The sequence below is a fragment of the Pseudorca crassidens genome, chromosome 1, assembly GCF_039906515.1.
Source record: "Pseudorca crassidens isolate mPseCra1 chromosome 1, mPseCra1.hap1, whole genome shotgun sequence".
Taxonomy (NCBI): domain Eukaryota; kingdom Metazoa; phylum Chordata; class Mammalia; order Artiodactyla; family Delphinidae; genus Pseudorca; species Pseudorca crassidens.
Genome location: NC_090296.1, coordinates 12392159 through 12416990, shown reverse-complemented (window position 1 = coordinate 12416990; position 24832 = coordinate 12392159). Strand labels below are relative to the sequence as shown.

At 55.5% G+C, this 24832-nt stretch overlaps 1 protein-coding gene across 6 annotated transcripts in view; it reads left to right on the top strand.

Moving 5' to 3' along the window:
- The window catches only part of RIN3 (Ras and Rab interactor 3), a 121442-nt gene that overhangs the window by 83857 nt on the left and 12753 nt on the right, over window positions 1–24832 (top strand). For all 6 annotated transcript variants that reach the window (XM_067727285.1, XM_067727294.1, XM_067727275.1 and 3 more), the window contains 4 exons: window positions 351–423; window positions 4913–5004; window positions 12544–14112; window positions 16052–16360. In XM_067727285.1, the coding sequence (XP_067583386.1) occupies window positions 351–423; window positions 4913–5004; window positions 12544–14112; window positions 16052–16360 (2043 nt within the window). The remainder of the gene's footprint in view (window positions 1–350; window positions 424–4912; window positions 5005–12543; window positions 14113–16051; window positions 16361–24832) is intronic.

Genomic DNA, 24832 nt, shown 5'->3' with positions numbered 1-24832 from the left:
TCCTGACCGCCAGACCGCCAGGGAATTCCCTCAAGACATTTTCAAATTCTGCTTTTACAATCTAGAGCCTTCTGTGTTATTTTGCTCAAAATGAGGAATGTGTGTTACGTAAGGTAACACCATCTGCTGTAATAGAAAGGCCCCTGGGATCTCAGTGGATTAACACCACAGAAGTTCATTTCTCACCTCCCTGTGGTCCAATGGGCAGCGGATGCACATGCGGCCGCAGCGGGCCGGGTGCCGCAGCAGGTGCTGTGACCTACCGTGAGCACAGGGCAGACACGCCCTCCAGGGACCTTCCTCCCCTTTGACAGGGACACTCATCCAAGGCCTCTGTCATCTCTCCTCAGTACTGTACCTGGAAGGCTCGGTTCTTGTGTTTGAGGACATCTTCAGACTGATCGCATTCTACTGTGTCAGTAGGTGAGTAGCCCAGGCCCCCAGGAGGGCATCTGATGGCAATAGATGTCCATGCGACCTTGGGTGGGGACAGGGTTGTCACAGAGAAGCCCCAAGAGGGAAGTGTGCCGCCCACAGGGTGCAGAGAGAGGGGACAGTCCCCTGGCTTCACCCTGGTAACTGTGAAGGGGGGCGCTGGCTCTGCTGCTTGCTTGGACCGGCCAGTAAAGTCCCTTCCCTCACCACCACCTGCCCCCTGAGCTCACTGCCCGTCATAGCAGCTTCCTGTATTCCGGCTTCCAGGACAGCTTGGAGTCCTGTGTGGACCTGACCCGCCCCGTTGGAGGAGTTATAGAAGGAACTTCCTGTGGGAACAGCAGGAAGGGCTGATACCCTCCCTCCGTGGGAGAGGGCTTGTGATTGTGAAACAGCTGCTGGGTGGAGAGGGTGTCTGGTAACCACCCTCAGAGCTGCTCTATTTATTCAGGACCGGTGGCAGGTCAACACGAATTGAAAAATACATTTTGGTGCCAAAACCCAATGGCTTAAGCTACAGGGACTTAAGCAGAGCTGGGCAAGATGTCTTGGGGTCCAGGGCCCCAGGCTCACCTCCCCGTGCTTCAAAGAGACCATTCATGTTGCCTCTGGTGAAAGCCTCACTCAACCCAGAACACCACCACTCCCATCTACCAGGACCCTCCTGGACCCCGTGGGCAGAACAGGTGACGCTGATAATACGCTGCTGCCTGTTGAGGGCCCTCCAGGTACCCAGCATGGCGCTAGAGTTCTATATCCATTCTCTTTTTAAATCTTGCAAACAATTCCACCCGGTAAGTGCTCTTCCTAGTCCCATTTTACAGATGAGGAAGCCGAGACTGAGAGAACTCGCTCAAGGTCGCGTAGCTGGTAAATGGCAGCGTGGGGATTCAAAGTAGATAGAGCTCCAGGGTCCATGATCTTTTCTGCAGCCGCCCCACTGTGTGCACTCCACGAGGATTCCTGTGACCTGGCGTGTCCTTCTAGGCCCATGGAGCAAAGCGTCTGCGGCTCCCTGACCCTTTGCAAGTGACGACACGTCAAGCTCTCAGAGTCAGGCCCTCTCCTATTCTGAGAAGTTCTACCTCAGTACAAGGCACTAGTCTAGTGTTTGGCCCATGCTGGGTGCTTCGAGTGAGCGAGTGAGTGAATGAATGATGACATAATTGCAGAGCCCAGAATTTGAGCTAATCTTTTCGGTATGTGGGCCTCTCACTGTTGTGGCCTCTCCCGTTGCGGAGCTCAGGCTCCGGACCCTCAGGCTCAGCGGCCATGGCTCACGGGCCCAGCCACTCTGCGGCATGTGGGATCTTCCCGGACCGGGGCACAAACCCGTGTCCCCTGCATTGGCAGACAGACTCTCAACCACTGTGCCACCAGGGAAGCCCTGAGCTAATCTTAATCTCTCAACTACCTCTTTGGTAAAATGGGAACGATAATACCCGTGCTGTAGAGGCTGGAGGAAGAAGTAGGATAAAGGGACAGACAATCTGCATTTATAACAAGCGTCTCTGCAAACCAGGGTTTGGCAACCGCTTCTAAGAAAATGATAGTAACAGCTTAGCTGGGGGTCTCCTAGGGGCACACTTGGAAAGGAGGATCCATGTGCAGCGGGCGCTAAAGGACCTGCCCCCAAGGAGGAGGTGACAAGGGAGTGGGGAGCAGGACAGAGACCGGAGAGAAACCCAGCAAGGGTCCATTGCAGGGGCCGTCCCAGCCTCAGCCAGATCCCTCCAGCAGCTCTGGAGCATAAAGCAGACCTCGGGGTCCACTATAAAGCCACGGGGCTGGGCTTCTGTACCCCCAAGCCAGCACACCCAGGCATTCGTGGCTCTCTGTAGGGCCACTGGGGCAGGCAGTGAGGCTCCAGTGTGTCAGGACGAGCCTCTGAGGGTCACGGGTGCTGGCCCTCAGGAGCAAACCCCTCCAAGGCTGGGCTAGGTGCACAGAGCTGGTGAAAGGCATCCGAGGGGTCCGGGTGGGACTGTGGCAGTGACTGCTACAACCAGCTCTGTGGACCGGGCGTCTGTGTTAAGTCAGGCTTGTGCTGCACGCTGCCCACAGAGCTCTTTCTAACCCTGCACGGTGCTGCCGGGGAGGTGTTTAAAAATGTGGATTCCTGACCCACACTCAGACTCAACGCTGAGAACCCCTGGGCGTGGATCTGAGAATCCGCATCTTAGCAGCTCCCCCAGGAGCTGATCCAGAATGAACTAATACAAAAGTATTAATGCCTGTCCATAGGGTTGCTGTGTTACAGTAGTAGTAATAATAATAACATGATGTGATATAAGGACCAAACTGGGTAACACCCAGCCTGATACTTGGCACATAGTAGATGCTCAACGAACACCCCCATCCTGTGTATGCATTTCCTTGCATCAGAAGAGGTGGCCCCTGGATAAAGTGCTGAACTGGATGCTGGAGGTGGGGTGGCAGACGTGCGTGAAATCCTTGAGCAGTACTGGCTTATGGAGAATGAGGGGGCCCGTGGTGCGGCCTTGAAGAATGTGTAGAGTCTAAGTAGACGTAGGTGGAAGGGACGAGGGGGGCGTTCCCTCTCTGCAGAGCTCAGAGGTGGCAATGAGCAGGGGACAGTCACTGTAGGAAGATGACACTTTGGGAGGCAGCAAGGAGGCCCCGAGTGCAAGGGAAGGCTCTGTGGTGGGCAGGAGGGGGGAGCAGGCTGGGGCAGGCCCTGGACGCCGGGGTCCCAGGCTGGGCCGTGGTCGGCAGCCACCACTGCAGCATCTTGAGCAGTACGCAGAGGAGGTGGGGAGGGGGTGTCAGAGATTGCCCTGGTGGTCGGGGGTGGCTGCCGGATGAGCCGAGCGATTCTGCTGGCCATTTCAATATATGCAGTGGCCCCGGAGCCTTTGGAAACCCCAGTGGCAGGCCAGACAGCCAACCAGGTAGACAGGCAACACCGGGATGAATTCTGCCACCCTTCAAACTGAGAGATCGAGGTAGTGGTGACCGGGCAGGGCCTGAGGTGGGAATGCGGCACTGAGGGCCCGTCCGGTCTGGGTCCAGGCCTGACCTGGCTGGAAGGGCTGACAGGAGGCCCACAGACGGCCTCAGATGCGCAGAATCACACAACTATGACAATGAAGCAAAGATCGATGGGCCACGCCCACCCCATTGACAATGGAGAAGCCAAAGGCCACAACCCAGGAACTCAAAAAAGGGCCCAGGATCTTCTCCCACCTTCCCCCATCCTGCTATTCCATAAGCAGAGTGTTTTTCCCCCATGAAAACACTTCCCATGAAGGGGTGGGGGCACCCCGCGGAGCAGCACAGCCTGTATTGATGGGCAGAAGTGGTCTGGGAAGCTCCCCGGCGACCCGCATCCCAGGCGGCCTCTGCTCTGCTCTCCCCCAATCCAGTTCCCCAAGTTTAGACGGGTCCATTCGGCAAACACTCTTTGAGCCTCTGTGGTGTGTGCTAAGGGCTCTGGGGGCATCAGAGACGTGCAAAGCTGCCCGCCCCTTCCAGGAACTTCCAGGGCTCTCATGTAGTTCAAAGGGAGGAGACGGCGGGTGCGGTATAGACAGTAAGGCCATGAAGACCCCCAGGGACAGGCGGCCATCATGCAAGGCTGTCAGTGGGCCTGGACGGATGGGATTTCAATGACCTGAATCAGGGTTTGGGGAGAAGGTTGACAGAGCTAGGGATACGGCTGAAAATGGGGGTCGGGGTCAGACTGTGACGGGCCTTGAATGCCAGACTGAGACATAGAATTGGGACCAGCCATCCTGGGGCCCCTGCAGGGCCACACTCGCCTTCCTGCCCCATGAAACAGCCCTGGGCTTGAAGTTAGGAGGCCTGGGGCTCAGCACACTCTGCCCTCCACCCACCGTGTGTCCAGGCCTGGACATCTTCCTTTCCCTCTCTGGGCCTCAGTTTCCCCTTCTGTACAATAAAGGGGGAGGGTGTCTAGATCCCTTCTGGGAGATCTCTGGAGAGATCGCTGAAAAGATCCCCATTCAGACCAAAGGCAGCAGATAGAGCTGGCTCTGTCGTCAGGGGTGTCTGTCTGGCTGTGTGCTTGCCAGCGGGTACCTGGCTGTAGGTTCACCAGGGGAGTCTGGCTGTGCACCCGCTGCAGGTCTCAGCGCGGAGCAGCGGGGGTCAGAGGACTGGAAGGGGTGGGTCACTCGCCTTACCCAGAAGAGCACCTTTAGAAGAAGCTGCCGGATTAAGCCTCTCCCCTGACCCTCTCCATGCCCAAGGAGGGTCTTAGCATCCCTGAGGCCAGTGCAGGCACAGGACCCGGATCTGACTGGTTGCTCTCTCAGCCTCAGGACTCCCCCCCTCGGCCCCAGGGAAGTTTCCAGTCTGTGTGGCGATCCCAGCCGCCAGCGGGGTTGCCAGAGTTCTTCCTTTATGGGCGGAGGATTTGGGGGCGGTGGGGGGCCGAGAATGGACACACAGGCCCCTCCCCGGACTTGACCTCCGACCCCTCGTGTCTCCACAGAGATTTACTGCCCTTCAAGCTGAGGCTGCCCCAGGCCATCCTCGAGGCCAGCAGCTTCACAGACCTCAAGACCATCGCCAACCTGGGCCTGGGTAAGTCCCCTCTGGGGTCAGGGGAGGTGGCTGGGCCTTAGGAAATGGAGCCCCTGGATTGCCCCCCGCTGACCGCCTGTGCAGATGGACGGCCCCTCAGGCTGACCCTGAGCTGGATCCTGAGTCCCAGCTCCCACGGGACCACCTGCACCCCTTCCCCAGGTGCTGAGCCCCTGTAGCAGGGAGATTCTCCCTCTTTTCGGAGTGGCGCCCTTAACAGCTGTCAGGAGGTCTGATGCACAGCCTTGCTGGGTCTGAGGGAGCTGGGTCTGGTCAGGACCCACACAGGCTGACCTGGTGGCAGGGCGTGGCCTGGGAGAAGCTGGACCAAACGCCAGGGGACTTCTCAGCGATGGCCAGGAACCTGGGCCCCAGCCCCGCCCTCGTCAGAAGGAAAAGCAGCGTGAACGTGATCATGAGCTAGAGTGTGCCCCCCACTCCCTTGCCTGTCCTGATTCAGCACACCCACCCTGCCCCTTACCCTTCTGACCTTTTGAGGGATGTTGAGGGGAGAGTAAAAGACAGGAGCGTTTCTGATCCCAGCCCTTCCACGTAATAGTAAGAAGAGCTCACGTTTACCAGGCCCTTTCCATGTGACGGGCTTCGCGGAGCCAGTGCCAACCTCTGACACGGCCTCTCCATGCTAACCCTCAGGGAGCCCAAGCTCACCAAGTCTGGAGCTGCCAGGAAGACAAGCCAGCCGCCTCTGCGGGCCCCCAGTCCTAGGCAGAGGTCAGGTCTCTTTATAAACAAAGCAGTTAATAAGTCCTCATCAAGACTAAGCCACACAGGGAATGTAGCCAGTGTTTTATAGTGACTTTAAATGGAGTATCGTCTATTAAAATTTTGAATCACTCTGTTGTGCGTCTGAAACTGACATAATATTGTAAGTCAACTGTACCTCGATGTTTTTATTAAAAAGTCTAAACCGTACCCAGGAACCTGCACCACACATGGCTGAGCACAGCAGCACATCTTCACCAGTGCTGGTTGAATGGAGGACAGGGTGATGGAGAGGGCGGACCCGGGGTGTAGAGGAAGTTAGAGGCAGACCTGGCATCAGAGGCGATCCCCCCTGGCTCCCAAGCCAGCCACTGTCCACCACCCAGAGAGGCCTCTAGACAGCAATGCAAGAGATGCCACAGGCAGCTCGTGGTCAAAGGCCAGGAAGTAGGAGGAGTCCAGGCCCTCGGATGTCCGCATTTACTGAGCACTGACCTCTTCATCTGCACTGATGCATCAGATCTTCAAACAACCCTGTAAAGCAGGTTCTGTTATTGTGATCCCCACTTTATGGCAGAAGAAACAGACACCAGGGGTTGAGTGACATGTCCAGTGTCACAGGGTCCATGGAGGGCTGGGCAGCTGGGCTCCAGCCCTCACCCACTAGCTTGTGCTGCCCCTTAACTCCTTATCCAGGCTCTCCTAGGTCCGGTTGACCCCGTTTATAAACTTCAGGGCCAGTTTTCAGTTGATATTGGGGATAAACACTGAACTTGGGCCCCAGATGTTATAGTTGTTGGGCTCTTACCCTTCCAGAAGCTTCATGTGGGACAGGTGAGAGTCTTGTAACTCATACAGTCCAAGTGACACCCCTCCTAAGGTCTAAAATGCCACAGGTGACGCTCTCATTGCCACGCCCTTGGCGCTATCTTGTGCAATCCTTGCATCCCCATTTTAAAGATAGAAAGTCAGTTCTTAGCACAGCCGAGAAACTTGGCCAGGGTGCTCCAGGCAGGCAAGAGCAAAGCTGGGATGCATGCCAGGGGCTTCTGACTCCCGGCTCAGCCCCTCCACTGCCCCTCAGCTGCACCTCATGACCTTCTCAGTTCTTTTGCAACGAGCAGTCAGCTGCCAGTTTTGAGGCCAAGTTGGGAGGGCAAGTGAGATGCATCAGGAGAGACTTACCTCTGAGAGGAGGGTCGGTTAGCAGCCTCACTGTGGGTAGGTTGGGGCAGGCGTCCCTAAGACCCACTGCCCCAGGGACCCGCAGTTTCCTCTCACCTGGGGTGCAGGGACGGGGCTGCCCCTAAGCCCTAGGAATGGCTGTATGAAAGACAAGCTGCTCTTCTGGGAAGAAGCACATTCCTTTCTGGAATAGAAAAGCCCTTCTATCCTGGGTGAGCTTCACCTGGGGCACATTGAGGAAGTGAGAGGGGAGGCGCCCTCTGGGAAGCAGGCGGCAGTTCCGATTGTGTGTCCTTGCGAAGGGGATTTAAATGGAATCTGAGTGCACTGAAGCTTAGGAATCAGGGTTCTTTTTTTTAATTTTTTGGCCACACCACGCGGCACGTGGGATCTTAGTTCCCCGACCAGGGATCGGACCCGTGCCCCCTGTGTTGGAAGCACAGAGTCTTAACCACTGGACTGCCAGGGAAATCCGAATAACCGGAGGGTTCTGATCAGGCCTGGTGTCCCCAAGGGCTGAAGGTCAGAAGCGAGGTTCACCAGAATAGGTTTTCCCTGGAGCCGAGGAACGGTTAACTTTTCAGTCCTTCCCCAGAATGAACGGAGACCCGGAGCCGAAAGGGCACATCCTGTCAGAGGCCAGAGGCCCTGGCTCTGGGATGTGCAGACCTCCCTGACCTTCACCTGCGGTTGTGATGATAAATATGCCAAGAGCAGCACTTGCCAAGGGCCCAGACACACCAGGCATTGTGCCCAGCATCACACGTTGTTCTGGGCAAGGCACTCTTGCGGCAGAGGAGTGAAACCCACCCAAACGAGCTTAGATAAAAGGGGGCTTAGTGAAAGGCTGCCGGGAAATCTCCGTGATAGGAGCAGAAGGTCAGCCGGGCTTTGCAGGCAGCAGACGCTCATCTCTGCACACAGCTCAGCCTCCTCCCTAAGCCCTGGTTCCCGCTCCGACCTGCCACCGGCCAGGCTCTGACTCCCGACCTGGTGATCTCATAGTTGGAATACGTTTACGAGGCGTATGTGTCTTCTGTCGCTAGTGTCGGCGGTGGTTCTTTTTCTGGCACTCTACTCACTTTTTACAAAATGAATAGAATGTCATGAATATCCAAATCATTGCACAAGCCCTGCCGTTCAGACAGGGATGACGTTGCTGAAACGGGGCTACCGACCTACAGGCTCAGCACCACGAGATCGCCCAGAATGTTTGCTCGTGAGCTGATGTGAGAAAGTCTGAGTTTGGCCTTGGAAAAGCCAACGTTCAAAAGGTCTATGTAGGTATAAGCTTGGACCCGCAAAACTAACATAGGGGGCAGCTCGGCACTAAACTGCATGCAGTTGAATCTGAGTGCAAAAGGGATCTAGGGAAAGCGGTGACAGATAGGGGTTAGATTTGCAGAGGTTCTCAGACATATTTGTAGTATGTATATGTTTTAATATTTTTAAAATATGTTTAGAAAAAGCATATGTTCTATAGTGCGTCCAAGTTTGCCTGTAACTTGCTTTTTCCTTTACATTATATAATGAGAATTTTCCTACTTATTAAAAATTCAATGAAAACTCCAGATTGAATGGCTGTCCAACAGCCCGTCTTTAGGATGCCACAACAACATTCACCCACTGATCTCACCAGACTTTCTAGCTGTTTCCATGGCATCTGGAATACTTGGCTGCATTTACTCGTCCCCTCTTTGTTCTGCCGGTAGCCCAGGGCTCCTCAAGTGTGAAATCTTTGTCACCTTTGCCTTCAGGGTCTACAGCCCAGTACCTGGCCTGGCCTGGGACCTCTGAGGGTTGTAGGAGTGGACGCCTGGCAGAAGGCATCCCCAGCTGAGACACAGGAAGCCACAGGGCCAGCAAAACATCTGCCTCAGTCCGAGGGCAGCACAGAGGCAGTGAGGGCACAGGCCCTTAGGGGAACTGCGACCACTGAACTGAGCTTGCCCAGTGCCAGTGGGCACAGATGCCCACAGCCAAGCCAACCGCAAGGCCTGCATGACAGCGTTCCGCTTCTCCCCTGGCCTTGGCATTGTGTAGGCTGCAGAGAATGTTACCTACTTCCTTGTTTTTTTTTTTTTTTGCGGTACGCGGGCCTCTCACTGTTGTGGCCTCTCCCGTTGCGAAGCACAGGCTCCGGACGCGCAGGCTCAGCGGCCGTGGCTCACGGACCCAGCCGCTCCGCGGCATGTGGGATCTTCCCGGACCGGGGCACGAACCCGCGTCCCCTGCATCGGCAGGCGGACTCTCAACCACTGTGCCACCAGGGAAGCCCTACTTCCTTGTTTTTAAGCATAAAGACCTATGCTGCCACTGAGTTCCCTAATAGGCCCTCAGACCCCAGGGTGCAGCTCCTCACCCCTCAGAGCGGCATTCGCTTTGGGTCCTCTGCCCTGCGAGGTACAACCACCAGGCCTATCTTAGGGGCAGGGGAGTGGTTGCTAATCACCCAGGCCCCGGGCCCATTTCTGTGAACCCCACTGTCTGTTCCACTCTTGTAGGAATACAGATCTGGGCGGTGGAAAATGTGTTCTTTTTTTCTGTGCATGAGGGACCCCCCCTGCTATCCTGAGGCGGGCAGTCCAGCTGGTGGTCCATCACTTATAGAGCTCTTTGCCCTCCTTTTTGCCTCCCTCTTCTCATTTTCTCACTTCTTCTCTTCTTGTCTTTAGACCTCTTCCCATGGTTCAGGATGAAACCAGAGAAGTACAGTCCTAGGGTTGGTCTCTCCCGTCAGTGTGCACCAGGACTGCGGAGCCCAGGGGAGTGTAGGTGAGGCCTGAACGTGTCAGGAAGGCTCCACCAAACAGGGGACATTTGACCTGAGTGTTGGAGGATGAGTAGGAGTTTGCCACGTGGAGAGGGTGGGAAAAGCATTCCAAGCAGAGGGAACACACTAGCCAAGACCTGAAGGCATGGTGGCCCGTGGCGTGTTCAGGAAGAAGTGAACAGCAGAGAGAGCGGGTGGAGATCAGTAGGCAGCGCTGGGAGGGTGTACGGGGCCAGATCCCACAGGCCTTGAATGCCAGGCTAAAGGTTGGGAAGCGATTCTGAACAAATAGAAATCAAGGGCCCCCCATACGCCCAGCACAGAGCCACAAGGAGTAGAATGGATTGGGGGCGGGATGGGGGCATGGAGGCAGCCTATGGCCACGATCTAGGTGAGTGGTAATGGGAGTGTCCGAGCATGGGTGGGCGGTTCTCTTGATCGTCTACCCCATAACTTGCACCTTCTCCCAAAGGAAGGGTCTTATGAGAACTTGGAGGTGAGCCTCAGGGGCCTCAGCTCACCTATGGGGCTGCAGCCCAGTCACCTTAGACTGGCCGCCTGCTGCTCCTTGCTAAGAAACCTTCCAAGGAGACCATGCGAAGTACCCGAGAGAATGGACCGGTCATGGAGGGGTCATAGCTGCCCAAGAAAGTGAAGCATAGGGCCCGGGCAGCCCTCAGGAACAACCCGCCTGGATCTAGGGAGAGCCTGGAGACACACCCTCCCCCTCCGGGCTCTCTACGTCCTCAGGTGGTGGCTGGCATGGGCACAGAGCCTGGCGTGTCAGAAAGTCCCACAAAAATTGGTCATCTGATGCTGTGGAGACAGCCGCACGGCACTTCCAGGCTTGGGAGCCTCTGCCCAGGACGGGGCTGAACCATGAGTCCCGCCCTGCTCCCCTGTGGATGCGCACGGCTCTCTTTCAGTCAGTTTCTCGGCAGCCCCACCATCCTGGGATTACACCTTGCTCACCTTCATTGGGTTTCTGACCCCTTTGGCCAGCAAGGTGGCAAACACCCACAGCCCCGAGAGTGCCCATCCCTTAGGGCGGGCACGCACACGTGCACACACATGTACAGCTGCCCTTGGCCATCTTGCAACATCTCCTTTCTTTCGATGTCAAGAGCCTGTTGTGTTCTTACCACATTCCCCGTTCTGGGGTGCTCACCACCCCACTACTCACTCACGCCAGGAGAGCAACCAGGATGGGAAGTGTCGCAAGTTCCTATGAAGGGCGGCCCAGCACACGGCTCTATTTATTTATTTATTTATTATTATTTTTAACATCTTTATTGGAGTATAATTGCTTTACAATGGTGTGTTAGTTTCTGCTGTGTAACAAAGTGAGTCAGCTATACGTATACATATATCCCCATATCCCCTCCCTCTTGCATCTCCCTCCCACCCTCCCTATCCCACCCCTCCAGGTGGTCACAAAGCACCGAGCTGATCTCCCTGTGCTATGCGGCTGCTTCCCACTAGCTATCTGTTTCACGTTTGGTAGTGTCTATATGTCCATGCCACTCTCAGCTTTAGAGCTAGTGTGACCTAGTTCAAATTCCAGCTCCTTCACTCACCACCCCGGTGACCGTTCATCTCCCTGGCTTTCTCATCGTCATCTGCCACACGGGGACAACATGAGGACTTACACCAGAGGCCTGTGGTCAGGGATCGGTGAGATGGTCCCTGTAGAGCAAGGAATCCCCAACAGCCAGAACGCAGTGCATGTTTGTTCCTCGTATTGTCTTTGATGCTGTTTTTGGTGGTTTTCTTACTGATGACTCCCTCCCAGAGGTAAAGAGCCCTGGGTGAGAGGCTAGAGGCCTGTCTCAATCACTAACAATGAATTTGCACTATCGATCTCTGAAATGAACGTGTGGAACGAGACCTGGGTTCCAAACTCCTCCAAAAGGAGCTGCTGAGGGAGCTTGCAGTGACCTGCCAGCCAAGTGACCTTGTTCTCAAAATGTGCTCCTGTGGCCTTTTGGGAGCATCCCGAGCTTTTGTCAGATTCTCCATAGAGCCTGGTACCGAGAGGTCAAGAACTCCTCTGAGCTAGTCAAGCCCCGGCGCCCTTTCAGCTTGGACGTCCCATGCCCGTTACCTAGAACAAGCCTGGCGCTGACCATCAGTGTAGCCCTGCTTCGGTGGCCCCAGCTAAGGGCTGAGTCAAGAGCAAGGCATGTGCTGGGACTTAACTCAGCAGTGCAGGAGCTCCAGCTCTCTGAGCTGGGGGCACAGGGCAGCTTCCTGTTTTAAGACAGGTTGGCCAGAGGCAGAATCATTTTGCAGAGGGCAGGCATTCCCCCACTTGGGTGGTCAGGTCTGGGCTCACTGGCTACAATCCATAGTTCATTCTTCCTGCTGTGACAGCTGCAGTGGCCCAAACAGGCCCAAAGCAACTTCTCTGTCGGGACCCCATCCTAGGGATGACTAGATGAAGGCCTAGAAAGGTCTGGTGACCTGCCCCAGAGCACCCAGCCGGTCAGCATCGGGAGCTCCGGGGTTCTGCCCCCTCCATCCCCGTACGTACCTGCACCCCGGGGCATGGGTGCCCCCCCCACCGTGGGGTCTCACACGCCAGGGGACAGGACTGAAGCTGAGCCTGTCACCAGCACCGTCCAGGCCCCAGCCCGACACCTCAGGGGAGGATGGCGTGGGGCTTCCCCTCTCAAAGCAGGAAGTAGTGGGAGAGGTTTAAAACAGTCCAAGAGGGGAAACCAACCCTCTGAGCGGTGAAGCAAGCACTGTGTGTGGCCTTCCCTCGCCCTGCCCCCCGTGCAGCCCACAGACACCGCCCGGGCCAGGCTGGGGCCCGGCTTCAGGACTGACCGCCTCTCCCTCCCTCATCTCGACAGGATTCTGGGACTCCTCGCTGAACCCCCGGCCAGGAGGTGGGAGCCCAGTGGAGGCCCCGAGAGACCCAGCCCCGGGAGCGCCCCCCACCTCCATTCTCAGGTCATCCGCCCATTACGAAAACTGCTCGTGTGAAATCGAGCTGTCCATAGGAAACGGCCGCCTGTGGTTTGTGAATCCAGTCTTCATCGAGGACTGCGGCAGCTCCCTGCCGGCTGACCAGCCACCCCTGGGAAGCTGCCCCTTGCCGTCGCCTCCCGCCTCCGAGGCTACCTCCCCCACCTCCAGGTGGGCCCCTCGCCGCCCAGCCCCCCCTCCCCCGCCGCTCCCCCTCCATCCCCCCAGCTCCAGCCGGCCTCCTCCCCCCGGCCCCCCTCTGGCCTGCCCTCTGCCCGGTTCTCCCTCAGCGGCTGCTCCCCCGCCTCCGCATCCCAAGGCCCTTCCCCCCTCACCCCCAGCGTCTGCCCCCCGCCTGGCACCCCACACCCCAGGCCCCCCAGAGCTTCCAAGCCAGCCACCCATGACAGCCTGTGAGAGGCTCCCGCGTCCCCTCGCAGGCCTGGGCCCCCTCAGGGAGGAAGAGATGAAGCCGGGGGCAGCCCCCAGCCCCTTGCAGTCCCCCGTCCCTCCAGCGCCCACGAAGAAGAGCCTCCCCGCCGCCCCTCCCAGACGCCGCATCGCGGAGAAGGCTTCCCTGGAGGACCCGAGTGCAGGGAAGGCGGACAGGGGGGCGGCAGCGGAGGGGGACCCGGTGGGTCCTTCCAGGGCATCCCCGCTCCGCCTGCCTCCCCAGGGGACCTCCGGCAGCCCTGGGGACGGGCCTCAGAGAACCACAGAGCAAGGCCAGGAAGCAGCGGCCAAAGCCGGCGATCCGGGCAGCATGCCAGAGCCTCCGAGGAAGATTCGACAACCCCCAGTCCCACCTCCCAGGAAGAAACGGCTCTCCCGGCAGCTGGTCTCGGTCCTTCCAATTCCCCTGGAGACTGCCGAGCTTTCCACGGACGGGGAGGCCCCCGAGAACCCCAGGCCCGGTCCACTGGGAGAAGGCCAAGGTCCTGCCCCCACGGCTGGCACTCAGAGCCCGCGTGCCCGGCCCGGGGCCCGGCCCCAGAGCACCCCGGAGTTCAAGGGCTCCCTGGCCTCCCTCTCGGACAGCTTGGGGGTGCCCGCCTCGGCCACAGACCAGGACTCCTACTCGACCAGCAGCACGGAGGAGGAGCTGGAGCAGTTCAGCAGCCCCGGCATCAAGAAGAAGTCGTCGATGATCCTGGGCAAGGCCCGCCACCGCCTGAGCTTCGTGAGCTTCTCCAGCGTCTTCAGCGCCTTCCTCTCCAACAACCGCAAGCTGTACAAGAGGGTGGTGGAGCTGGCCCAGGACAAGGCCTCGTACTTCGGCAGCCTGGTGCAGGACTACAAGGTGTACAGCCTGGAGATGATGGCGCACCAGACCTCCAGCATGGAGATGCTGCAGGAGATCCGCACCATGATGACCCAGCTCAAGAGCTACCTGCTGCAGAGCACCGAGCTCAAGGCCCTGGTGGACCCCGCCCTGCACTCCGAGGAGGAGCTAGGTCGGTCCGCATCCTGGGGCAGGGGCTGGGAGCGGGTGGGAGCCAGGGATAGACCCAGATGATCCTCCCTTTCCGTGAACTAACCCCTCTGCTGTTCTGTCTCCTCCTTCCGAGTTCGGCCCATGGGCCCAGTTAGATGGCAGAACCTCAACCACCTGAGAGCTGGGCAGGACCCCACCCTCAGGATGCTCCTGGTTTTGTTAGGCAGACAAGTCAGCAGGAGCGATTAGCGGCCAAAAAAAAAAAAGCACGAACACACATGGCTGCGGAGGGTCAGAGGCAGTCCCTGCAAGAGATCTGGTGGCTGCAGAGATGTGGAGACCCTAGAGGGCATGGACCCTCTTATTCTGTAGATGAGGAAAAAGGCCCGGGAAGGGGAACGGACTTGGTCAAGGTTACACGGGAGCCAGGGGCGGTGGGGAAGCTGACCGCAGGTCCCTGCCTCCGGGTCACCACGCCTCTAGCTGCAGAGGCTCTGAGGGCCTGGAAGGACAGACAGGAGTGGGGTGACGGAGGCAAGGGCAGCTGTGTGTCGTCCTGTTGAAGAGGCTGGAGAAGCAAAGGGGAAGAGGGAGGCAGCAGGATGAGGACCAAGACAGCCAGGACCAGCCCTAGACCCAGACATGGGCCAAGCCTAGGCGTGCGTGCCAGGGAAGGGTTATCTTGACCTCTCCTGAGACTCAGCCGTGGGGACATGGGCCCCTCCCTCACCTCCCAGGGATAGAGCAGCTCAGGTGTCTCCCTACAGGGACAGGACTTGGGACCTCCCCTGCTGGGCCAGTAGCTGAGACCCTGGGGATCGGACAGAGCCAGAAAGACTTTCCAAGAATATTTCCCTACTGTCAACCAAAGCTGAACATTGCCTTGGTGTCAAGTTGACGTGGGTTCAAATCCTTGTTCAGGCCCCAACTAGCTGTGTGACCTGCACCGGCAGAGCCTGCGTTGGTCCATCTGTGGAGTGGGGATTATGGCATGTATGTTGCACAGTCGCTGTGAGATCAGAGATGACTAATTCTCACTCCACTAGCTGATCAGGACGCCTCTGGGATAAGATGACATTTGAACAATGAAGGAGTAAGCCATGTGGGTAGCCACGTGCATTTCTCCAGGCAAAGGGAATGGCAAGTGCAAAAGCCCCGAGGTAGGAGCAAGCCTGGCCGCTTGGCAGAACAGCAAGAAGGCCAAGGTAGCTGGGGCAGCATGAGCACAGGGAGCAAACAGGTGGTGAGCGAGAGAGGTCACAGGGACAGGTCGCAGAGGGGGCTTGTGGGCCACGGGAAAGACTTCAGCTTCTATGGTGGATGAGATGGGAGCCATTACAGGGCTCTGAGCACAGGAATGTCATGATCAAACACGGCATAACAAGATTATGCCAGTTGCTGTGTTGAGAATGGACTAAAAGAAGCCAGGGCAAGAGGCTATTCATATAACTCAAGTAAGAGATGATGACAGCCTAGGTCAAGGTGGTAGCCGTGGAAACGGTAAGAAGTCAGGTTCTGGCTATACTGTATTCTTGAGACTAGATTCAGATGGATCTGATCATTGAAAGAGACACATCAAGAATAACTCTACCAAACATTTATTGGGCACCCAGGCCCTCCAGGTACAGCTGCACAGGTTGTATACTGCACAACTCCCATGTACATAGTGCTCTCTGAGGTGGTGTGCTAGTAAGCAGCCCTGTGAGAGTTTCATGTGTGCCAGGCCCTGTGAAAAGCATTACGTACCATGTGTGGCTCCTGTGCCCTAGGCAGTGTTGGCTTTTGTTGAATGTACTACACTGTCTCACCTGTCAGAACTGTGGGCTGTACCTGCCGGGGCTGTGAGTATGTCCTTCCAGGGACATGGCATGGGGATAGCCACACTGTCAGGCAACAAGACGTGGGGGCAGGATCCCTGCAGCTGGTTTCCTCACCCTCCTGCTCTCGCCCCCCTGCAGAAGCCATTGTGGAGTCTGCCTTGTACAAGTGTGTCCTGAAGCCCCTGAAGGAGGCCATCAACTCCTGCCTGCGTGAGATCCACAGGAAGGACGGCTCGCTGCAGCAGCTCAAGGAGAACCAGCTGGTGATCCTAGCCACCACGACCACCGACCTGGGTGTGACCACTAGCGTGCCGGAGGCGCCCATCATGGAGAAGATCCTGCAGAAGTTTGCCAGTATGCACAAGGCCTACTCGCCCGAGAAGAAGATCTCCACCCTGCTCAAGACCTGTAAGCTCATCTACGACTCCATGGCCCTTGGCAACCCAGGTAGGTGGGCAGCCGGGAGGGACCCGGGCTGGGGGCGCTCTCCGGATCCCTGGAGCAGCGATATCGTATGAGGCTGGGACCCCTTCCCCTCGACAACTCCAGAGCCCTTGGAAAGCACTGGAGAAGCCTTCCCAGAATCAGAAGCCTGTTGGGGCAGGAGTAGCCACGGTGGGTTCCCTGGGGGCCGGGAGGGGAGCCATGGTTGGCTGCCACACTGAAAGCAGCCAAGGAAGCCAGCCCATACTGTGCCTTCGTATGAATTAGGCAAAGGTGCTACGTTCGTTTGCTAGGGCTGCCGCCACAAAGTTCCACAAACTGGTGACAACAGAAATTTATTGTCTCACAGTTCTGGAGGCTGGCAGTTAGAGATCAAGGTGTCAGCAGGGCCCTCCTCCCTCTAAAGGCCGTAAGGAAGGAGGTGTTCCAGGCCTCTCTGCTAGCTTCTGGGAGTTCCTTGGCTTGTGGCAACATCACTCCAGTCTTTGCATGGTGTGCTTTCTGTGTACGTGTCTGTGTCCACGCTTCCCCTTTTGATAAGGACGTCAGTCATATTGGATTAGGGGCCCACCCTACAACAGTATGACCTCATCTTAGCTAATTATATCGGCAAAGACCTAATGTCCCAATGAAGTCACATTTCGAGGTACTGAGGGCTAGGACTTCAACATATGAGTTTTGGAAGGACACAATTCCACCCGTAATGGCCACGTAAATCAGTTACAGAAGCCAGTGGGGCAGGTGTGCCCGAGCTGGGCTGGGCTGATGCGAGGGTCTGTGGTCGGAGGGGGTCGTTTGGAGGCCGGCTGGGCTAGGATGGCCTTGCTTATGTGTTGGGTGGTCGATTGGCTACTGACTGGTCTCGGATGGGGGTGACTGGGCCACGTGTTTCTCATTCTCCAGCAGGTTAGCCCAAGCTTGTACCCATGGCGGTAGTTGGGGTCCAAGTGGGCAAGTACAGCCTGCAAGGCCTCTCGGTATGAACTTGAACTGGCACAACGCCGGTCTGACACATTTCACTGACTCGTTTAGTCACAAGACTAGCCCAGATTTAAGGGGTGAGGAACCAGACTTCCCTGCTTGATGAGAAGAGCTGCAAAGGCACCTAGCAGGGGGTGCAGATGTTGGGAAGGGCATCATTAGGACCATTTCTAATCAGTTTGTCCCAGTGCTCCTCCAGGCAGACAAGCACAGGCACCACTGCACCGTGGTGCACACCTTACACTGAGCGCAATGCTGGCTGGATTTCATCCCCTGACTACCCCTTCAGCTGGATGTCCCTGTGCAGTAAGCAACCTGCGTAACTGTACATGACAGCCATGGCAATGGAGAGTGGAGGGAGTTTTAACCTCTGTAGCCATACAGACTTAGGTTCAGATTCCTGCTCTGTCACTTACTACCTGTGTGACCTTGAGTGATTTACTTAACCCCATAAGACCCAGTTTCCTCATCTGAGGAAGCTGTTTTACAAAGAGGCAAAACTAAGGCCGCTAATGGTTCAGAAGCCACACTTGGTCGCTTGTGGGTATTGGAAACAGCATATGTCAAATGTCAACCTCAGTGCATGGTGCCTAGCAGGCTCGACCAGTGGTGGCTGTTTTAGGGGAGGGATTCTCCATCTGCCTTGGAGAAGGGCAGGCCAGTGTGACCACAGGCCAACAGAAAACATCTGTTAGTGTGTGACTGGGGGATGGTGCAAGGTCCCCTCACCCTAGAAAAACTTCCTCACAGGCCACAGTTCCAGGTTGGAGTCACTCTTTTGGATTAAACTGACTTGGGTCCAACAGTCAATTGTGAGAATGAATACTGTTCCCCGTAAGCAGATGCCACCCTGACTTACAGCTGCACATTAACCCTTTATCATAATATTGGAAATGTGATTGGAAGAGAGAGGGTTACAGCAGTGGAGTCGGGGTGCTGAAGTGGAGGGTTTTCTTCACGGAGTGGGAGTCAGACCTCGAGATGGGATGTCCCATGCGGTGCAGAGTCCAGAGACCAGGCCAGCGTGTGAGCTCCACAGCTGAGAAACCGCCTCAGAAATCTCCAAGGAAGTCAGGTGGGGGTCAGCAGGCAGCCTGCACCCCCCAGAGCTCTCAGAGGTGGGCCTGCTCTGTCCCAGGGGTGCGGAACCCGGGAAGCTGTCCAGGAGCCCACAGCAGCGATGTGAGGCTGGAGGTTAAGTCCCCACTGTGGCGTGGCAGAGGGCTGGCCAGGAACTTTCTCAGAGCGAGGCGGCCCCAGGTCAGCAGCGGGGGAGGGAGGCAGGCTCAGGGGGTGTCCTGCGTGGTGTGCAGAGGGGGCAGCAGGATCAGGGCAGGAAAAGAGACAAAGCCCCGTAGGACCCTTTGCTGGGAGCAGCCTCAGCGAGAACAGACAGGCGGGCCTGGGACCTTGGGGGAATGTGGAAGAGAGAGATCCGTGCTTCCTTCCCAGCTGTGTGACTGTCCAGGTAACTTCGGTGCTCTGAGCCTCAGTTTCACCTGTGTTAAGTCAGCACAGCTACACCCGCGTTATGGGGCTGTTGTGGGACTGAGATGAGTCTGCAGTTTGCATCCAGCCCAGTGGCTGGCACTTAACAAGGACAGTTACCTTCCCCTCTGAACTTCTCATTCGGGCAGTCATTCTCCCTGCCTTGAGGGGGCTCGGGGCAAAGTCAGGGCCCAGGGCTCTACAGACCCTGAGCCGTTATCAGGGAGGCAGCTTTGGGCCTGAAATGGGCAATTGCATCCTCAGCGAGTCCCCCTTTACTCAGAAGCCTTGAGCTTCCTGCAGTTCTTTTAAACACTCAGTGTCTTGGCAGTGACTTCAAACACTGTTTTGCTGACAATGAATTTACTTACTAAAAACCTACCAACGAGCAGGGAATGGGGGAGGGAATGGCTAAATCTGAGGGAAAAGAAAGACAGAGAGGCACTGCCGGAGCTCAGCCCGTGAAAGACTGAACAGAACAAGGACGCTTATAGCTTCCTTGTCCTTGGCTGGCCCGGGCAGGAAGACAGGAACCTCTGCTGATTCGAAAGCCAGCTCCAGGCAGGGAGACTCTGAGCCCAGAAATTCAGGACGGGATCAAGGCTCCGTGTGAAGATTCCCCACCAGGAACAGACCCACCAGGAACAGATGGGTTTCTTGGCAAGAGCCAGACAGTGGGTTCCCCTCCCACTGCTGAGTGAGCACTGGCCTTGTGAACCCAGTGGCTCCCAATCTTACCTGGGCTGCCCCACTCGGAACCTCAGCCTCTTCCCCTGAGAGGAAGCAGTTCCGCCAAGAAGAGCAGGGGTCTGAGGGTTCGTTCAAGGACGTGGGTTTGAACCCCGCTCCGGTGCTGTAGCCTTAGACTTGAATCTCATGGGGCCTCTGCTTGTGTGCAAAATGGGGATGATAAGACCTACCTTGCAGGTTGCCGTGCAGGGTAGAGGTGGGGAGAGCACACAGAAAACACCTGGGCTGCGTGGCCCCAAGGAGGTACTAATCTTCCAGAGCCTCTGGTTTCTAGCCCCGTTCACCTGGGCTGTGGCGAGGCTCAGAGGCGAACAGGTGTGTGGGTGAGTGTCCAGTAGATGTGAAGATGCAGGAACGGCTGCTCCAAATGTGGAAGATGCAGCCACTCAGTGGTTTCCACGCTGGGTTCCAGGAGGCACCCCAGGGGCCGCCAGAGGGACACAGGACTGGGCTTGACCCCAGACAAACCTGCTTGTCCCTCTTTTACACACAGGGTTCCACCTGGGATTTTGTTTGAAATAACCAGTTCTGCTGCTAAATTTTTTGGCCTTTTGAGAAAATCTTTCATTTGGAAAACATTTCAGACTTCAAAAACTTCAAGAATAGGAATAGTACATTAAAATAGGAACATCCACTTACCCCTTGTGGACTGTTAATATCTTACGTCATTTGCTTTATCATTTATACTCTCTCTGTGCATATGTAATTTTTTCCTGAATCATATAAGGGCAAGTTACATACATCTTGGTCCTTTACCCCTAAATACTTCTGAGAATAGGGATATTCCCTCACATAACCACATTAAAGTTGTCTGCTTCGTAAACTTACATCAATAAAATATTTTTCTCCACTGCACTGCCTGTATTCCAGGAGGTCACTGATCTAACTAGGCTCTCATTAGCATTTCCTCCTCCAGTTCAGGGTCCGATCCAAGGTCAGGTACCGCATTTAGTTGCCTCCTTTAATCTGGAACGTTACAGCCTTTCTGTGTCTTTTATGGCATTGGCATCTTTAAAGAATACAGGTTTCCCTCCCTGCCCCTCCCCATCTTTTCTTTGTCACGAAAGTTCCTCATTTTGTGTTTGTCAGATGTTTCCGCATGATTAGACTGAGGTTAGGCATTTTCAGCCAGATCTGGACTGACTCTTAAATTCTCTTCTGACTTTGACATGCAGTGACCTTAGGACCAGGTCTTTTGCTCACAACCTCCGCCCACCCGGCCCCGCTCCCCTCCCGCACCCTCACCCTCTCACCCACCAGACGCTTCCAGAGCTTTGCTACTCTGAGTGTGGTCCCCAGCCCCGCCGCCCCCCCTCCCCATGGAAGCCCTGGGAGGCATGGGCGACCCCGTGGAGGGCACAGCGCCGGCTTGGCTGCCGCCGACCTCCACCACCGACACCCACTCTACGCAGAAAACTGCCCTTCCCCCCACCTGCCCTGCCCCAGCCCCTCAAGTCCAGGAAAGAAGCTCCACCGGCCCATCTCTCCCACTGCACGATGCTGGCGATAGTAACTGGTATCCACACGGCCTGGCTGCTGGCGAGACTGGCTGGGACAGTGGGAAAGGCAGAACTTAGAGACACAAAGCCTGAGGTAACGGCCAGGCTGTCTTTTCCAGAAAGGTAGTTGCTGTTAATGCCCATGATACAGATGGGCCAGGATTCAAAGCTAGGATATCCTTACTCCAGAGCCTGTGCTTCCATCACTGTCCCAAGCAGCCAGCCTGGGAACGGGTCCCAAAGCTCCCGAGTCCTGATCAAGTGCTTCCTCCACTGTAGCAGGTTTAGGGGCCCGTGTCAGGGAGGGTGAGGAGCTCACAGAGACAGTGGCTTTGGATAGACCTGGCCCTCTGTCCTGCAGCCAGGAGCAGACTGCATGAGGCTCGGTGAGAGCAGTTAGAACTTCTAGAATCATCTGTCCCATTACTTTGACAGACAAGCTCTTCCCACCTCTTCAGTGTCTAAGACCCAGCATTCAGGGCTGGCCCTGCTGTTGGGGAGAAATAGCTTCAAACCCAAGAACTCCTCCATAAGATAGGCGTTGGGGGGAGGAAAGGAGAATGCAGTGCACACAAATGTGGGGCTCTTTCTTAAAAGAATAAAGAGCAGGCAACATCCGAGAGGGCAGTGAAGGCCCCCAGGCTATTCTCTTCCTTCGAGAGTCTGTATCTGGCTCAGGCAGGGCAGAGGCGGGGGTTGGGAGACCCCAGGTGCAGGGATCGACAGGCCTATGACATTGACTGAGGGTAGACAGGACAGAGAGGGAGGTCAGTCTGTTGGTTTCTAAAAATCGATGTTAAAAAATCTAAACTGATTTCTGATGACAAAAGTCACTAATGTTTATTGTAGAAAAGGATGATTAGTATTGCGGTAGATTTCTATCTGGTCTCTTTGAAGTAGATATAGATAGGTAGGTAAATAGATAATTAGTTAAGGAAATACTTTCTGCTATAACAGATAAACCCTGCAATCTCTAACTCAGTACAAATTCATTTCTCATGCATGGAAGTCCAGTTGGATGGAGGAGGGCTGGGGAGTGGGGACTGGGCTCTGCTCCGTATAGCCATCCAGGGATCCAGGCTGAGGGAGGCTTTCTAAGTCCCCCTGGGCATCGACATGCAGGTGACAGAGAGAGAGAGACAGAGAACATATGTGCCAGGCCTGGAAACAAAGCATAACCTTGTTTTTATGCCCACAACAGAAATGGGGTTCAGGACCTCTAAGATGTCACGTTCTGAGGATTAGAAGCCACGTTACCCTCCTGTCTTGCATAATAACCATGTGTAACATGTAACCCAGAAGGCACCATGTTAATCACTTTCTATCTGTCTTGTCACTGAAACATCACAACCACCCCCACGAGGTGTGGGCACTGTTGTTATCCCCATTTTACAGCCAAGGAAACTGAGGCTCGGCAGGGTGAAGCAGCAAGCTCAGGGTCACACCTGAGCAGGTGAGTGGGGCCCTGGGACTTGGATCCAGCTCCTGTGCTGTACTGCTGTGTTCTCCTGCCTCTCCAGGGTGCCCTGGGGTCAGAGATGACCTCAGGGAGGCCAGGCCCAATCACAGTGGCTTCACACGTTTTCCAGCCAGGCTGGGACTTTTGGCCTCTGGTCTCTGCACCCGCAGCCTGTGTGGCTGACTGGCTTGTGGGCTGAGCTCTCCGAAGAGGAACCCAGGGAGCTGGAGTGATTTCCTCAGGGATCCACTGTTGCTCAAAGCAGAACTGAGACTTAAGCAGCATCTGCAAAAAGCACAAACAACCCAACAGGGTCGCTTTGGGAAGCTCAGTGGGAGAGAGGCTGGCCTTTCGTCTCACGTCAGCCACAGACTACAGGGAACCTCCCTCCCTCGGGCTCCAGCTCTTTCATCCGTGCAGCTGGGAGTTCAAACTAGACCAGTGGTTTTCCAACTGGTCCCGGGGAACTCTCGAGGGACTCGAGGGACTGGGGACATCTTGCAAGGGGAAAGGGGGAGGAGGGGAAACAGCAAACCAGCCCTGCTGTCCGACTCTGATCAACCAGAGCAGCCCAGTTCTGTATAAGATCTACCCCTTAACGAAAGGATTCCACTGCAAAAGGAAATTGAAAACCTCCTGTTCTAGAGGCTTTCTACTTCCTGCCATCCTGTGTTTTTATCAGATAAGTTCATTCATTCAGCAGTTCAACAAACATTTATTGACAGTATGGATGTTAACAGGAAACCCCAGCCCCTGTTTTTAGGATGGTCACAGTTCAAGTGGAAAAACAGAGCATTCAACAGGCGACAACCGTGCAGTGAGATAAATGATATTCATTCATTCATTTAGCAAGTATATTTATTTATTTATTTATTGTTTAGATGTTGGGAGTAGGAGTTTATTAATTAATTTATTTTGGCTGTGTTGGGTCTTTGTTTCTGTGCGAGGGCTTTCTCTAGTTGTGGCAGGCGGGGGCCACTCTTCATCACGGTGCGCGGGCCTCACTATCGCGGCCTCTCTTGTTGCGGAGCACGGGCTCCAGACGCGCAGGCTCAGTAGTTGTGGCTCACGGGCCTAGTTGCTCCGTGGCCTGTGGGATCCTCCCAGACCAGGGCTCGAACCCCGTGTCCCCTGCATGAGCAGGCAGATTCTCAACCACTGCGCCACCAGGGAAGCCCTATTTAGCAAGTATATTTATCAAACACCTACTACTGTTGAGGCATCGGATATAAACAGTGAGCACGATAAAGTCCCTGCCCTCGTAAAGCTTTCATTACCTGGGGAGAGACAGCTAATAAACAAGGAAACAGAAATACAAAATCTATCATCAGATGCTGAAACAGGCCACTAGAATGAATAAAACAGGCTAAGCGGTCTGGGGAGTGTGAAGGAGTTTGCTGTTCTGGGTTGGGAAGTCAGGGGAGGCCTCTCTGAGTTAACATGTATTTGTTTTTCCATTCTTCAATGACAAGCCCAGGGAAACCCGTTATAAGGGCACTGAACCTAGCTGGTGGGGAGTGGGGGTCTTGGGTTAAAACTTCCTGGGGGAAGGAAGTGGCTTCAGGTGGGAATCGTGGCAGAGGGTTAGGGCCAAAGCAGCCGTGTGCTGCCCCAGGATCGTTGCACCAGCCACACCCACTTTCAATAAGAACCCAGTCAACACATTTCAAGGGGCAGTTATGATAAGATGATAGATTCTTTCCTCTAGATCGGGGTCTGCAGGCCAACTCTGGCCTGCCGCCTGATTTCGTAAATAAATTTTTATGGAAACAGCCACGTTCATTCATTTACACAGTGTCTCTCTGGCTGCTTTTGTACAATGGTTGAGTCAAATAGTTGGGACAGAGACCATGTGGCTCATGAAACTAAAAATACTTACTATCCAGCCCTTTATGGAAAAAAATTGCCAAGCCCTCTTTTAGAAAATGCTTCCTAGAAGACAACACTTTATTTTTAATCCAGCCACTTGTTCGACGCTCACAAGGGCTCTGAGTAACAGACTGAGTTTTGTTATTACCTCTGGTTTGCAGATAAGAAAAGTGAGGCTCAGAGGTAGTGGCCCGAGATCACATAGCTGGTTAAGCGGCCGAGTCGGGGGCCTCCTGATCCAGTGTCCTCACGGTTTGTGAGACCCAGGTGTGCACGCTTTAGCTCATTTTTATCAGAGCTCTTCTCCTCCAAAATCCCCCAGCTTATGAAACACGCATCAGGTCCCCAGCCAGCTTTTTAAACTATAATCGGCTCCCCCAGCATCTACAGATGGAAAACAGATGTGACTTTGGCAAAAAGAAAGCAGGA